Consider the following 17,178-nt stretch of genomic DNA (forward strand, 5'->3'; position numbering starts at 1 on the left):
TTCAGTTGAATTAACTTTAAAGGTAAAGTTTTTTGTTGGATAAGTTAAGGTTGCAGGCATGTATATGCAGATTTAATGCATATTACCTTTCAAGAACCTTAGTATTAAAACAAACAAGCCATAAGAAACACAGGACATACAATGTTGCATTTCTCAAACAAAGACCCAGACTGCCATATCTTTCTATCCTTTGTAGAAATACCAGCCTCCCATCTTCTCTTCTTTGCATGGAGAGTATCTCAAATGTGCAACATAGAGCATTGATCTTTTAGCTCATATGAGAGATGTTTGTGTAAAACAAAGCATGCTATGCTGTCCCGGTGCTAATCTTTGCTTTCTCCCTGTAAGTACTTTAACTTCATGATCCTGGGTAGCATGTATGTAGTGTGTAAAGAGCTGTCTAATGATATTTGGGTAATTGGCTGACATCTGGGATCACTGAGTGTGATCAGGGAGGTTCTGAGTACCTCCAGAAAGGTGCAGAGTGCCCTCAGTATCCTGCAGAATTGAGGTCCTTAATAAATTGTCTTAAGTATGTTATTTGTCTAACCAGGAATTTGTAAAATTTTTGTTTGTGCTCTCTATGATCATGAAGAAATCCATAATTAACATTACCACATTGTGACTAAGGCATTCTAGTTTTTGTGGGCATGAAGATTAGGGTTGGAAAGGACCTCAGGAGATCATCTAGTCCAACCCCCTGCTCAAAGCAGGACCAAGCCCAACTAAATCAAAACCCTAACCCTCTGTGTAAGCTCAAAAACGTGTCTCTCTCACCATCGGAAGTTGGTCTAATGAAAGATATTCCCTCACTCATCTTGAGTTCCTTTATTATTATTTTTTTAAACCATAGCTATGGGAACAGAGTTAAAGTAGTCTGTGTGCTCGTTCTTGAGAGGCAGTCAGAAATCTGCATTTCTTGAGTTTCTAATATATGATTGTTTTTAACTAACATTCCTGTCTTCCAAAAACCCTACATTGATTTATATGAAATTTTGCAATGAAATTCACTCTGTCTGAGTATGTACCTACATATGACACATACAGGGCTGATCATGTCAACAGTGTCATGACTGGGGGTATTGTTAGAGTATACTACTTAGGCTTATACAATACTAGTGAACATGAGGAGGTGTATGCACAATAGATGGCGCAGCCAGGTAAGATTAATGGTGAACTTGTTGTCTTAACTGAATTTCATTCATTTACTAGGAAACTCCATTTTGGGGATAGGTTTGGGTTTTTTTGTTTTTAAATAAACCATTGAGTCCTCTGCCATGTGTGTAGTGCTCTATTAATATTTATTTACAGGCATTTCTGTGATGATGTTCACTTTGAGATGCTCAGATACAAGATCCTTTGAGATCATAGATTAAAGGTATGAAGTGCCATATATTATTTGTTAGTTAAGCACTGTAGACTGATGTAGCTCTCTCTTTTTTGGGGGTGGAGGAGGAATTTAAATACATAGCATCTGCCAAAATCTCTACCCCAAAATACAAACATAATCTGTGAATACATATTAACTATCAAAGAAGAACTCCCCAACTCACCTACTCCCATCAAAAGGCTAACTTGAATAGACAGGTCTTGCAATGTGTCCGTGGGGCTAGAAAACTCAGGCTCGGTTGGGTTAGAGACTTCCAGAGTCGGGGACTTTGAAAATGCTTTTGTCAAGCCCTCAGCCAACTGATCCAAGGACTGTTAAACTGGAATTCTCAAATCATCTCAGCTGCCAGAGAAATGGTCTCTAAGAAGCACTGGATCTTAATCCTAAAGGATATTGCAGTCAGCAGGTGTCTTTGTGCTGACATGTGTCTGTAATTTACTTGAAGTGTGGACTTGTGTACAAGTGTTTGCACTAATCCCACATCTTTGTTTGCTCCATCCCATTCCTTTCTCAGAAATGGCACAGGAAGAAATGGAAGTGGATCTCCAGCCAGCAGTTACTTATTCTGTGGAGCACCATGAGGCATTTACCTCAGAGGCCTCTGGTCATGCTCTACTGTCACTGCCATCCAACTCTCCAGTGCCTAGTGAAGAGGCAGAAGGCATTGTGGTTCCTCTTGCTGACGAAGAAGTCATTGTGGTCTCTGGTGCTGATGAAGCAGTGACAGTTGCTGAGTCTGACTCCCAGTTGCATGCTGCCCCTAGCCTGGATGGGCTGCAAAGGCTGCATGGGGTATTGGAGCTGTTTCGATTACAGGCTGCACAACAGATCACACGACAGCCACCAACGAGGAGAACTCGCCGGCGACAAAGAGGTGGTGGATCCCAGAGGACAATCAGTACCAGGTAAAACTGAAAAGGAGTCAAGTCGGAACTTTCCCCCAACCTAATGATTTCACTTTATAATCTGTCGTACTTCCTATGTTATGCTGAACTCTAGAAAGCCCAGTCCAGCCCACCTGCATGAGCTAGGCCAAATTCTGTGTGTCCCAAGTTTTCAGTAACCCTAGTAGGTAGTAGTATGATTCTTCTCATCTGCTCTTTAGAATCTCTTCTGGCAATCATGCTTTTTGGCAAGACTCGTCACTCATTGCTTAGATACTGTGATGATAAGTGTTCCAGAAATGCTTACAGACATAACTTCATGCTTGTAAAGCACAGTTTTCCACAGTATTCAGTGTCCCCTTCAGCAAACAGGAAGATTTGTGAGCAAAAAAACAAATTTTGAAAAAGTTTAAAGCTTAATTCTATGCTGAGTGCCACCTGTGCCTTAGCTTCAGGGGGGACCCATCAGCAGAGACCTTCATGTTTAACTCTCTTCACATTTTGGCTGTGCAGATCCACTCTAAACACTGTGGGTTAAATCCTGGCTCTGTTCAAGTCAGTGGAAGTTTGGCCATTGATCTCACCCCAAGTGACTAAATACAGCTGTACAGTCTGCCCTGGGATCTCCTGTAGGTGTAATTCACTTCCACATACACAGGCCATTGGGCCATTAAGCAGTCTTGTAAAATTCTACTTGCAACTGAAGAACAATGTTGTTGTTGGATTGGCAAGTAAAATAGCACAAGCTTTCTTCAGTCTAATCATTATTGTAAAGTAGTTTGGTACATATTTTTGCCATGGCACAATCTTGCAAAGCTGATTAAAGAAAAAACGGGTTTTTGTGAGGAGCATAAACTAATTTAAGGGATAGGAGTCTGATATAAGCAACCAATTTGTTTCTAAATACTGTGACTGCATCTGAGGACCAGATGATGAGTTCATTTGATAAATCAAAAAAAGCGAAGTCTAGTGGTGAGAAATCAGATGCGGTGGCTCTGCTGGGTAATAACTTGTGTACCGTACTTCCCACCTTTAGCATCACTTCATCCCTCGGTGCCTTGTTTTCCCCATTTGTAAAATGGGGGTAATGATACTGACCTCCTTTGTAAAGCGCCCTAAGAGCTGCTAATAAGAGCTAGATGATGACACAAGCAGAGTCAAGTGCACCACATCTTGTTTTCCCCTTTCCATCCCTGGAAAAACAATCTTCCTTCTACGTAGAGGCAGATCAGGCATCTGCATTTTCTAGACCTAAGCAGTGAAGCGCTATCACAGCTACATGTTGAGTATGCTTCTTAGAGTTGTTAATTCACTGCCTTGCCTGGGGATTGGTGCTGTTCTGGGTGAGACATTTTGTGGTCAGTTTGGTTGTATCCCTTATGTCCGCAAACAGAGGCTCGGTGTTGTGGCAAACAAATGAGGATCTAATTTTCTCCTGTACATTTTACCTGCAATAATTAATATGAAGAAATACTGCAGCTTTTACTCCTTGCTTTTCAGGCCCAGGACACCACTGGATAGTTATTTCATGGTCAGCAGGACTCAAGGGTCAACAACAGCAGCATTTCCACCACTGGAGACTTTGCATCTTCCAGTTGGCAACAGTGGTCACAGCTCAGATGAAACCTTGGAGCTGAGTGACTCTGACAGCAGCAGCTCCACTGAGGAGGAGGATGTGGCAGTACCCCAAGAGGAGGCACCCATAGCTGCCAGTTTGGGAGGTTTGTGCTGGTTTCACATCATTGTGAGTTCTGAAATGCCACTAATTCCTCTCACTTCATTTCCACTGTCAGACAGGACAACGCTTCATAGAGAATCTTTTCAAGCTTTACAACAGAGCTTAAAAGGTCTGGCATCAGTATACTCATAGCTGACGTGGATGGGTTGCTGCCATAATGCAACAGTGGATGAATATTAAAATAATCCTGAGCAATTTTTTTTAGCTGTTTACATACCCACTGATGCCTCCTGGAAATCTTCAAAATAAGTAATTCAGAGATTATTCTGTTTTCTACTTTCTGCAGTTCTCCTTCCTCCCCTGATCATTATTATCAAGGATTGTCTCCAAAACAGAGAGCCTCAATTCATTATTGTAAATCAATGTAAACCAGTTAGGCCAATTTACAGTGGAGGATCTGGCCCAGGATTTTTTATTGCTGAGGAATTCATCTGCTTCAAGGGTTATTCCTTGCTTAATGCATCTTCCTTCCCCTTAGCTGCTTAGGGGATAGTGGCTCACTTAGTGGATCACTCAGTGTTTTTCAACCTTTTCAGGCTGGTGTTCCTTACTCAAAGTAAAAAATGTTCATGAACCCCTTAGTTTTTTTTTCTTACTTTTTATAATAAAAATACTTGATCTTGAAAGGTAAGTGGATGTGGGCAATAGGGGAATGAAATTCCTAAATTTCATTACATTATAAAGCAAACACCCTGTAAAATCTCCCAGGAGACAGCTAATTGCAAGGTATCAATCTTAACCCACCCATCTCATTATCAAGGGATAGCGGCATCATTTTGCCCCTCCCCCCTCTTTTGCTCCCTATTGTTCTCCCTTCCTGAGCCCCCTTTTTTTTTGTGTGTGCGCTATCCTCTTATTTAATCTTCAGGTACGCACAAAATGTCCCTACTATACCTCCAAATTCCAGAATGAACACTTAGAATCAGTAAAAATAAGATCATTGGTTGGCTGTCAAACTGGGGGGGGGCGGGGGGGGGGGAATGTTGAGAGGTCCTGCAGGAGTCAATCTTGAGTCTGGTACTAGTCAACATTTTCACTAATGATTTGGATAGTGGAGTGGAGAGTGTGTTTATAAGACTTTTGGGTGACACTACACTGGAATTGTAAGCCCTTTGGAGGACAGGATTAGAATTCAAAATGACCTCAACGAATTAAAGAAGTCTAAAATCAGCAAGATTAAATTCAATAAATCCAAGTGCAAAGTACTACTCTTAAAAGTAAAAATAAAATCCACAACTACAAAATGGGGAGTAACTGAGGTGATAGTACTGCTGAAAAGGATCTGGGGGCTTCAGTGGATCACAAATTGAACGAGTCAACAGTGTGTTGCAATTGTGAAAAAGGTTAATATCATTCTGGAGGGTAGATAAGACACAGGAATGTAATTGTTCCACTCTACGCAGGTCTGATGAGGCCTCAGCTGGAGTGCTGTTTCCAGTTGTGGGTGCCACACTTTAGGAAATATGTGAATAAATTGGAGAAAGTCCAGAAGAGGGCAAGAAAAATGATGAAAGGTTTAGAAACCTGGTCAGTGGGAAAAGATTTAAAAATCTGGGCACATTTAGACTTGAGAGAAGACTGATTGGGGCGGGGGACGACGACTGATACCTCCTCAGATATGTTAAGAACTGTTATAAAGAGGATGGTGATCAATTGCTCTCCATGTCCACTGAAGGTAGGACAAGAAGTAATGGACTTAATGTGTAGCAAGGGAGAGGTAGGTTAGATATCAAGAAAAACTTTCTAATTCTAAGGGTAGTTAAATTCTGGAATAGGCTTCCAGTGTTCGGTTATGGAATCCACATCATTGGAAGTTTAAAGACAGGTTGGACAAACACCTTTCAGGGATGTTCTAGGTTTACTTGGTCTTGCCTCAGTACAGAGGGCTGGACTAGATGACCTCTCAATGTCCTTTCCAGCCTTAAATTTCAATGATTTATGAAGGTGTTACAAAATCACTTTGTTAATTGTGCTAATTAGTTAGTTATCTTTTTGCTTCAGTACATGATATTATTTATTCTAGTCAGGGCTGGCTTTAGCAAGTGCGGGGCCTGATTTGTACTCACCCGGTGGCACTCCGGGTCTTCGGCGGCACTTAAGCAGCGGGTCCTTCACTCAAGGACCCACCGCCGAAGACCCGGAGTGAGTGAAGGGCCCGCCGCTGAAATGCCGCCGAAGACCCCCCGGAGTGCCGCTGGGTGAGTAAAGATTAAAAAGGCGCCTGGCGCGGGGCTCGATTCGGGAATCGGGCGAATTGGCCTAAAGCCGGCCCGGATTCTAGTATGTTGAGTAAAGTTTTTGTTTGCAATCCTCATTAGTTACTACACCAGTGCTTGTTCTGATGTTCTAGAATACTAAAGTTACAAAAGAAAATTCAGACTACAACCCAAGGAAGAGAGTCCTTGCGCCAGTTCAAATAAATTAGTCTTCCTTTTTTTCCTGTCTGCTCTGAAGTTTCTGATCAGGTCCAACCAGAGCCCCCTCAGCCTTTGCCTTCCTCTGCAGAGCATGAAGGTCGTGATGCTGAAGAAGCAGAAGTCCAGCACAAACAGGTAAAGTGAACAATCAGTCCTTGGACAGAGAATAAAGATGGCAAATGTTGTGTTTGTCTGATCTTTGTTGTTGTTTCAGAGAACTCCACTAAAGAAACCCAATGTGACAGTTCCCGCTGTACCGTTGGATGAGGAAGAAGGGGACACCTGTGCCATCTGCTTTGAGCAATGGACTAATGCTGGGGAGCACCGGCTCTCAGCATTGCGGTGTGGACACCTGTTTGGATACACTTGCATCATAAGGTGGCTCAAGGGACAGGCAGGGAAATGCCCTCAGGTAAAGTGCACCCTTTTGTGTTGGAACAGATTTGCTCTCAGGCAGCCTCTGGTCCAAATGTGACCATCATTAAGAGGGTTATTATTCAGAAGGGAATGAAGTCAGGGTTTTAAATACTGTACAAAAAGTCCACCATTTCAGCCTGTCAAAAGTAACAAAATCCCCACTGTTTTGAAGTGATTTTCACCAAGATCAGCTCACACTCTTCATCTGAAGAACTTAAATTCTTCACCTAATTCAGCACAGTTTTGCTGAAATTAATTAGAGTATTAGTGTTGCTCAGTGGGTAGTAACATCACATGTGGGGCAAAAGGAAGTGTTCCATGACTTGGTGTCATGACCAGTGCAATACTGGAGGGGACTGCAGTTTGGTGCCGTTTGTCAGATAAGATGATTAATGACCTTTAATGGAAGTGTCTGGCAGTATTTTAAATTAATGGCTGAAAGCTCTGGTTTCCTGGTTAGGCATCTAAAGGAGGTTCTAAGGTTCAAGGCTGTGTGAGAACCACTACTAAGTTCAGGATTGCTGCTGCATTTGTCTACCGTTGCTGCACTCCAATATCTGTCACTGCTTCAAAGGGTGAAAAGTACTTTAGTCAACCTAATTGTAAGTAAAAAAACAAACCACCTCAGCTTTTGTTCCCTTAGAAATGGAGTGTGTCAAATGTTATCAAATATATGAGGCTATCAGATACCAGAGAGAGGTTAAAACATAATCAACTTCTTAAACCATTAATGTTTTGTGACTGGATGCTTGTATGTTAACAATTAAGGGATTCAGCCTGTTCCCTACTATTCACATAGCCTTTCACTCATTCATTCCTTATACTGTCTCCCCACCTATTTGAGAGATCATTTCCAATATCTGTTAATTTATTTTGACCATAGCATATATTTTTCCAGATTTTAATAGGGCAGTATTAAGTTTGGGCAGGATTAAGTAGGGTGGGATTTAGACCTGGTCTACACTAGAAATTTACATTGGTATAGCTATATCTCAGGAGTGTGAAAAATGTACACCCTGTGAGATGTAACTATACTGACCTAATCCCCGGTGTAGACATTAGTAGACAGATTTTTCCATCGACCTACCTACCGCCTGTTTGGGAGGTGGATTACCTACACCACCCCTCCCTTCAGTGCAGCTGCACTGCTATAGTGTTTTAAGTGCAGGCATAACCTAAGGGTGTTTCTGTGCTGCAATAAAAAAAACCTGCGGCTGGCCCATGCCAGCTGATTTGGGCTTGTAGGGTTCAGGCTGAGGGGCTGTCTAATTATGGTGTAAACATTCAGGGTTGGATTGCAGTCTGAGCTTTGGAACCCTCCTGCCTCGCATGGTCCTGGAGCCCAGGCTGCAGCCCAAGCACCAACATCTACTCCACAATTAAACAGCCCCTTAGCCTGAGTCAGCTAGCGTGGTCCAGCAGCAGGTTTTTAGTTGCACTGTAGACATAACTTCACTCACTTAGAGTATGTGGCATTGGGAAATGGGCTTGGTCATTTAACTGTTCATTTCTGGTCCTCCTAATGTTTTGAGGTTTTAACAAAAAAAACCCAACCAATTTTATAGCTTTTTATGTTTTTGCAGAGTGTAATGTTGCCTCAGTGTTAGCTGCACTCCTCTGAAACATGGTTTCACACCTAACTCTTTGTTAAAACTGTTTTTTTAGATCAAGAATAGTGTTCAATTTACAATGCAAAGAGCCAACCGTCACTTCCTAGCCTTCTTACCTGAGGGCCCAAAGTTTCAGTAGCTCTCAAATAAAAAAGCCATTGTATAGTTTTGCCAGTTTTGCTTGCTTTTGAGTGGGATTCCTGCTGAAACAGAGTCTGGTGTTTTACACTGTAGTTAAACAAAATAATTCATTTTTCAGATCTGCCTCTGGCTTCTCATCCTTGTCATATCTGTGTAACTTTTTTCAGAACAAAATCCTCAGCGGGCATTCCTCAGACTTGAAATTCTGTTCTTAAACGTCTGTGATTTCTCATTCTTGCTATCATTTACTTCTCTTTCAAAGGGTGGAGGGGAGATGCTCCAGGAAACACAGTAGTTGATATCCTGAGTGATTAGACTTTTGGTGTCTTATTACATCTTCCTGCTAAACATTCCAGTAGTGCATTATGTATTTTTGTGTGATGATCTTAAGGATGCCTATGGCTGGTTGATGAGTGTCTTCTAGTGACATAGCAACCTGAGAAGTGTCTGAGATGGGCTTATAAAAAGCGACAAGGAGTCCTGTGGCATCTTATAGACTAACAGACGTATGGGCTTGTCGCTCTAAAGAAAAGACGAGCTAGCCCTAGGTTTTTTTCTCTCCATTTCCAGTTGCTTATTCTTGAACTGATTTGCACATTGTTGTTGTGCACGTGGCTTTGTAGAAAAGGTGGTTTGAGTGCAAGTTACTATTATAGTTTCACATTCTAGATCCTACTAGTGACTGCTGTTGGGTACTAGGGAAGCAATCGTAAGCATTTACTACTCTACACACACAATCTTTTGCCAGACATGGAAACGGTGACAATGATGTATGTCTTTATACTACTAAACAGTAGATATTCCTGCATTTAAAAGATATGAAGTAATGTGGGATTCCCCAAAGGCTGCTTGATATGGTCCGTCTGTAGTCTCTTTTATCTGATGCCTACAAAGCATTTTCTGAACACTAAGCCTTGCAGTCCCCCCAGTCCAGTTTTACAGATGGGGAAACTGAAGTACAGAGAGATTAAGTGACTTTGCTAACACCACATAGCAAGTACATGATAAAGTTATGAATAGACTCAAGTAGTACCTGATTCTTGCTGCTCTCAAAGTAGAGGTGGGGACTGTATGTTTGCATGAGCATTTGAATTGCTCACAGGATTTATCTGGCTGTCCTGGGTACTTGGTGGTTTTGAAACACAAGACCAGGGGCAGCAGAGGGATGTTTTCTGAAAGGTGAATGCAGCACTAGAAAATCAGATCTAAAATTTCAAAATAGCAGTCCTGATTAAGGCAGTAATGACCACATGGATAGCAATGTTTGAAGAGGAATTTCAAAATATTTAACAGAGTAGGAATATTTAATTTGGGTTCGAATTGAATGTTAATTTCCTAGGGATAAACTGAACCTACGTTTTATTTTAGTGCAATAAGAAGGCAAAGCGTTCTGACGTAGTGGTCCTGTATGCCCGTACTTTGAAAGCACTGGACACCAGTGAACAGGAGCGCATGAAAAGGTATGGAGCATACACCTCAGATGTACCATCTCTGTCCCACATGTACATGCCTAAGGCCTGGTCTACACTACGCGTTTAAACCGGTTTTAGGAGCGTTAAACCGATTCAACGCCACACCCGTCCACACTAAGAGGCCCTTTATAGCGATATAAAGGGCTCTTTAAACCGGTTTCTGTACTCCTCCCCGACGAGAGGAGTAGCGCTAATATCGGTATTACCATATCGGATTAGGGTTAGTGTGGCCGCAAATCGACGGTATTGGCCTCCGGGCGGTATCCCACAGTGCACCACTAACCACTCTGGACAGCAATCAGAACTCGGATGCAGTGGCCAGGTAGACAGGAAAAGCCCCACGAACTTTTGAATATCATTTCCTGTTTGCCCAGCGTGGAGCTCCGATCAGCACGGGTGGCGATGCAGTCCCAAATCCAAATCCAAAAAGAGCTCCAGCATGGACCGTATGGATGTGATCGCTGTATGGGCAGGCAAATCTGTTCTATCAGAGCTCCGTTACAGAAGATGAAATTCCAAAGCATTTTTAAAAAATCTCCAGACAGAGGCCACAGCAGGGACTCAGCATGCTGCTGCGTGACAAATGTAACGGAAAGCCAAATAATCAAATGGATGCTCATGGAGGGAGGGAGGGGGGACTGAGGACTCCAGCTATCCCACAGTTCCTGCAGTCTCCAAAAAGCATTTGCATTCTTGGCTGAGCCCCAAATGGCTGTAGTGTCAAACACATTGTCCGTGGTGGTTCAGGGCATAGCTCGTCAATTTACCCCCCTCACCCACCCCCAGAAGTAAAAGGGAAAAAAATCCTCTCTTGACTCTTTTAAATGTCACCCTATGTTTACTGAATGCCGCTGATAGATGCGATGCTGCAGCAGTCAACGGCAGCATCCTCGCCCCCCCCCCCCACCATGGCTGGCTGATGGTACAATATGGCTGATATCCATCCTCATCATCAGCCTTGTGGCAGATGGTGCAGTGCAAAAGGACTGGTATCTGTCATCATCAGCCCGTGAGTGCTCCTGGTTGGCCTCCGGTGAGGTCGGCCGGGGGTGCCTGGGTAAAAAACTCCTGATCATTCCTGGTAGATGGTGCAGTATGACTGGTAACCATCTTCATCATAGCAACAGGGGGCTGAGCTCCATCAGCCCCCGCCCTTCATGTGTAAAGAAAAGATTCTGTTCTGCCTGGACTATCATAGCAGCGGGATGCTGGGCTCCTCTCCCCCACACTGCTTAATGTCCTGTCTGGCCTATCATAGCAGCTGGAGGCTGCCTTCCCCTCATATCTCACTAACAAGTCACTGTTTCTTATTCCTGCATTCTTTATTACTTCATCACACAAATGGGGGGACACTGCAACGGTAGCCCAGGAAGGCTGGGGGAGGAGGGAAGCAACAGGTGGGGTTGTTGCAGGGGCACCCCCTGTGAATGGCATACAGCTCATCATTTCTGCGGGATCTGACACGGAGCGGTTGTGCTCTCTGGTTCTCTGATACACTGGTTCTCTAGTACACTTGCCCCATATTCTAGGCAGGACTGATTCTATTTTTAGATACCCTAAAGGAGGGATTGACTCGGGGAGTCATTCCCATTTTTGTCTTTTGCGCCCCTGGCCGATCTCAGCCAGGGGCACCTATGACAGCAGCAGATGGTGCAGCACAAAAGGACTGGTAACCGTCATCTCATTGCCAATTTACAATGGCATGGTAGATGGTACAGTACGGCTGATAACCATCTCTGCTATCCTGCAAAAGCAAATGAATGCTGCTGTGTAGCGCTGCTGAATCGCCTCTGTCAGCGGCATCTAGTACACATACGGTGACAATGACAAGAGGCAAAACAGGCTCCATGGTTGCCATGATATGGCGTCTGCCAGGGCAATCCAGGCAAAAAGGGCGCAAAATGATTGTCTGCCGTTGCTTCCCCGGAGGAAGAAATGACTGACGACATTTACCCAGAACCACCCGCGACAATGATTTTTGCCCCGTTAGGCACTGGGATCTCAACCCAGAATTCCAAGGGGCGGGGGAGACTGCGGGAACTATGGGATAGCTACAGAATAGCTACCCACAGTGCAACGCTCCAGAAATCGATGCTAGCCTCGGACCGTGGACGCACACCACTGATTTAATGTGCTTAGTGTGGCCGCGTGCACTCGATTTTATACAATCTGTTTTACTAAACCAGTTTATGTAAATTCGGAATAGTCCCGTAGTATAGACATACCCTAAGAAAGAAAACTGATTTCATGCAGCCTGACTCTTACCTAGGCCTTTTTTTAGCTATGCTCCCTGAAACTGGCTATGCACTGTCTTAACTTCGAGTGCCAGTATTATGATTGCCTTAAATATGGAGATCATGCTGTATTCAGCATGTGTTCTCTGGAACAAAGGATCCCTATTAGAATTGGATTCTTGGGTTTTGTGTCCTTGCACATGGAACTGAGAGCTGACTAAAGAAAGCTTAGGTGGTATATGTTAAAACTCCACAGCTGAAGAATGTGCTAAGTCCTTCCAAAAAAAATCCCAAACAAACTAACTGCTAATTCATCTTTACATGAGAAATGAAACACCTTGTCCAGAAATGCAGTGAGGGTGAACGGTAGACTTTAACTTTGCTATCTCTTTACATATGCATTAAAAAGTGGTCTCATCTTATTGTCAAAAATGTAATATGATATGGAAACTATTTTGTAGCCAGTCTGACTACATCTAAGATGAACATTTAGAATTCATTATAAACCAAAAACCAGGATGAAATTAGCCATTGTAATTTCTATGGTATAATTTCATGTACAGTGGAAAATTTTCTGTTATACGCAACTACAAATAGTATAATAAAATCCAATAAAGGCTAAAGGTTGCAGAATCCCAGGTCCTTCCTAAATCTTAGTATTGCTGAGAAAAACATAATTTCAGCTTCCTTAGAACGTTTCCACTTTCAGGAAACTCTTTCAAACTCTCTTTTCAACTCAGTACTTATTTAAAATACTGCTACCATGGTGAAACTTCCAAGTGACCTCATCATCTCCTAATATAGCTGTCCTGTGTTACCCTAATTGCTAATCAGAAATGGGTGAGGAAGGAATTTTCAGCAGTGAAAATAGATATTTTAACTGGCATTCTGTGACCAGGGTCCCGGGAGGGCCACACTGAGGCTACTCAATTAGGGCAAACAGCAAAGAATGGGGCAGCCAATCTCCAAAGCTGGTAGATATTCCAATATTTAGGTTTACCAAGCCAACACAAAACAGCTTCTACAATACCTAACTTGTTTCACAGAAGCCAAAACACAGTTCCCTTATAGCAACCAGCCTTGGGCTTCCACCCAGACACCCAAATCGATGAAGATGAGGATTACTGAAAATCTTATTCATCATATAAGAAAGTTCATAGAATCTCAGGGTTGGAAGGGACCTCAGGAGGTCATCTAGTCCAACCCCCTGCTCAAAGTTCTACCAATCCCAAAGGATTGGACCCATTACTTCCCAAGTTAATGAATATTTCAATCTTATCCAAATGCACGCTACAGCCAATTCTTATTAACTAAACTAAAATTTATTAAAAAAGAAATGAGTATTGGTTACAAGATCAGTATACATACAGACATGAGTACAGTTCTGAGATTAGTTTCATAGTGGAGATGGTGAATTTTGTAGTTGCAATGAGTTCTTTCAGAATTAGTCAATAGATTATAGTCCAGTGTTCATATTCAGGGTGATCCAGGTGGGACTGGAGATCTTAGTCTTATAACTCAAGCTTCCCCTGCAAAAAGCATCAAGCAAATCTGAGATAAAAAGAATCAGGACCCAGGAGACCTTTATACAGTTCCAGGCCTTCTCTTGAGAGCGCAGAGTCCTTGGGCAAACAATAAGCAATCATCGAGATTTTGAAGTAGACATATTTCCTAAGCATCACTGGTAATTCGCTTACATGAATTAACATAAAGCAATTGCCTTTTTTCCACCATTTGCAGGTGATTTGCTATACATTTCAAAGAGAGATCAATACAGTGATATTGCATAGACAGGAACCCTTGGGTTACTTTGTTAACCTCTAACAATATAGTATGTAAAAACACAAATATTATCTACCAATATGTCTCTAAAAGTTGAATTTAGGTCATTTATCCTGCAGGATGCTTATCCCTTTCTGGCCATGTGTCACACGTGCCGTTGCATGATGCTGTGTTTTTGATCTCTGTAATGTTATAATTCATTGCGAACACTGGATGTGATGTTGCAAAACACGGTAGTGGGGAGATGTTAAATAAAACAAATGACTATCAGGCTTCTAACTCCCACTGAAAAACTAACTGTGTCTTTGAAAATCTTCCCTACAGGCTGTACCTTTCCTGCTTCTGCCACCCTCTCCCACTGACCATTCACATCTCCTCTTCCCCGTACTTCACTGCTGCCTTCCCTCCAGTGTAATTGCAATCCATCCAAGATATCTGAATTCCTCTCTTTCGTTAGGCTCAGAGTGCCAGGGTAGGAATATAGAAGTTAAGCTAGAATACACATCCTTAACTCTGCCCCCTTGCAGATATGTGCTGTTAGTGTTACGTTTATGTTCATATTTGATTTCTCAAATTCAGTAAAGCTGTTCTTGGACCTCTAGATACATATCCATGTCTCCAAAGGCCATTATCTTTGAAAACTCGTGGTGATCTGGGAAGGTCCCAGACGATTGGAAAAGGCAAACATAGTGCCTATCTTTAAAAAAGGGAAGAAGGAGAATCCAGGGAACTACAGACAGGTCAGCCTCACCTCAGTCCCTGGAAAAATGGAGCAGGTCCTCAAGGAATCCATTTTGAAGCACTTGAAGGAAAGGAAGGTGATCAGGAACGGTCAACATGGATTCACCAAGGGCAAGTCATGCCTGACCAACCTGATTGCCTTCTATGATGAGCTAACTGGCTCTGTGGATATGGGGAAAGTGGTGAACATGATATATCTTGACTTTAGCAAAGCTTTTGATACGGTCTCCCACAGTATTCTTGCCAGCAAGTTTAAAAAAAAATATGGATTGGATGAATGGACTATAAAGTGGCTAGAAAGCAGGCTAGATCATCAGGCGCAATGGGTAGCGATCAACAGCTCGATGTCTAGTTGGCAGCCGGTATCAAGCGGAGTGCCCCAGAGGTTGGTCCTGGGGCCAGTTTTGTTCAACATCTTTATTAATGATCTGGAGGATGGGATGGATTACACCCTCAGCAAGTTCGCAAATTACACTAAACTGTGGGGAGTGGTAGATACGCTGGAGGGTAGTATAGGGTCCAGAGGGACGTAGACAAATTGGAGGACTGGGCCAAAAGAAATCTAATGAGGGTTCAACAAAGACAAGTGCAGAGTCCTGCACTTAGGACGGAAGAATCCCATGCACTGCTACAGACTAGGGACTGAATGGCTGGGCAGCAGTTCTGCAGAAAAGGACCTGGGGATTACAGTAGACGAGAAGCTGGATATGAGTCAACAGTGTGCCCTTGTTGCCAAGAAGCCTATAGTAGCACATTGGGCTGCATTATTAGAAGTGTTGCCAGCAGATCAAGGCAAGTGATTATTCCCTTCTGTTCAGCACTGGTGAGGCCACATCTGAAGTATTTGGGCCCCCCACTAGAGAAAGGATGTGGACAAATCGGAGAGAGTCCAGCGGAGGGCAAAGAAAATGATTAGGGGGCTGGGGCACATGGCTTAGGAGGAGAGGCTCGGGGAACGGGTTATTTAGTCTGCAGAAGAGAAGAGTGAGGGGGGATTTGATAGCAGCCTTCATCTACCTGAAGGGGGGTTCCAAAGAGGACGGAGCTCAGCTGTTCTCAGTGGTGGCAGATGACAGACTAGAAGCAATGGTCTCAAGTTGCAGTGAGGGAGGTTTAGGTTGGATATTAGGAAACACTGTTTCACTAGGAGGGTGGTGAAGCACCGGAATGAGTTACCTAGGGAGGTGGTGGAATCTTCATCCTTAGAGATTTTTATGGCCCAGCTTGAGAAAGCCCTAGCTGGGGTTATTTAGTTGGGGTTGATCCTGCTTTGAGAAGGGGGTGGGACTAGATGACCTCCTGAGGTCTCTTCCAAATCTTCTGTGATATGTTACTCATAATATCATCAATATAGATATTCGCTACAGATGTTTGTAATGGAAACTTCCTTAGTATCAACCCCTGATACTAAAACAAACGCAGTTGTATTTTGCTTTTTACACAACAAAAATCATATGACAAAACCACAGGGTGCAGTTAGGACCCACATAATTGTGTTTACTAAACAGATGCAAACATGCAAGCCTATGTATGCATATGCTGCTGCTCTGACTGGTTTGTAGCAGTTTCTGAAACAACACAGCAGCACTAAAAACTCCCAAATTATTTAAAGGGTTACTACTCTATTCCTATATGCTGTGTACTTGCTCCCACTTTATGTAAAGGACACTTAAAAGAAAAGTTACAAATGAGTTACTGTCAAAATTTCTATCACTCAATATACAACATGGCATAGATTAGTCTGAGAGCAGGTTTATGACTTCCCTGGAGAATGTCTTAGGCATCACAACAGTATCTGTTTTTTCTGATGTAGCTGTATTAGTAACATCTTCCTGCTGTGTCGTATTAGGGTCACTTGTAATTTAAAAAAAAAAAAAAGGACCTGAGGCTCATGGTATTATTACAGGTCAGTGTCTGGCTGTATTGTAGGCTTGTTAATATTCAGTACCTGTCAAATTCTTGCATAGGAAATGTACAGAATGTGTTTTTCCTCCGTATTCACTTTTTTATTTTGTGATTGATGGAAAGGGCTTGTCTGTCTTTAGAAAAGTAATAGAATAGTTCTTGTGAGCCACTAGATAAAAGGTCACAGTTACTGTTCTGCATAACTAAGGCCCCTCCATTATTCACCTCCAATAAATCATTAGTAGGGGAACTCAGATGGGAAAGTTGTTTATGCAAAAAAAAAAAAAAAAACAACCCACAATAACTGGCTAACTGCTAATGGCCAGGAGGCAGAGCAAGGAGATAGAGTGCAAGATTCAGTGGGATTTACTGAAAGTGTTGTTAAGTTTACCTGAGCGTGGCTGTGTTTTAACCTACACTGGTAATAGAGCTGCAGCCCAGAGGAAC

At 42.7% G+C, this 17,178-nt stretch overlaps 1 protein-coding gene across 3 annotated transcripts in view; it reads left to right on the forward strand.

Moving 5' to 3' along the window:
- The window catches only part of RFWD3 (ring finger and WD repeat domain 3), a 56,604-nt gene that overhangs the window by 5,953 nt on the left and 33,473 nt on the right, over positions 1-17,178 (forward strand). Inside the window, exons 2-7 of one of the 3 annotated variants that reach the window (XM_039502794.1) lie at positions 1,312-1,378; positions 1,905-2,295; positions 3,775-3,995; positions 6,467-6,564; positions 6,644-6,841; positions 9,966-10,057. In XM_039502794.1, the coding sequence (XP_039358728.1) occupies positions 1,907-2,295; positions 3,775-3,995; positions 6,467-6,564; positions 6,644-6,841; positions 9,966-10,057 (998 nt within the window). In that variant the 5' untranslated portion in view covers positions 1,312-1,378; positions 1,905-1,906. The remainder of the gene's footprint in view (positions 1-1,311; positions 1,379-1,904; positions 2,296-3,774; positions 3,996-6,466; positions 6,565-6,643; positions 6,842-9,965; positions 10,058-17,178) is intronic. The other 2 variants (XM_039502795.1, XM_039502793.1) reach the window with 2 other exon arrangements.

This window comes from Mauremys reevesii, linkage group 16 (genome assembly GCF_016161935.1).
Source record: "Mauremys reevesii isolate NIE-2019 linkage group 16, ASM1616193v1, whole genome shotgun sequence".
Taxonomy (NCBI): Eukaryota; Metazoa; Chordata; order Testudines; family Geoemydidae; genus Mauremys; species Mauremys reevesii.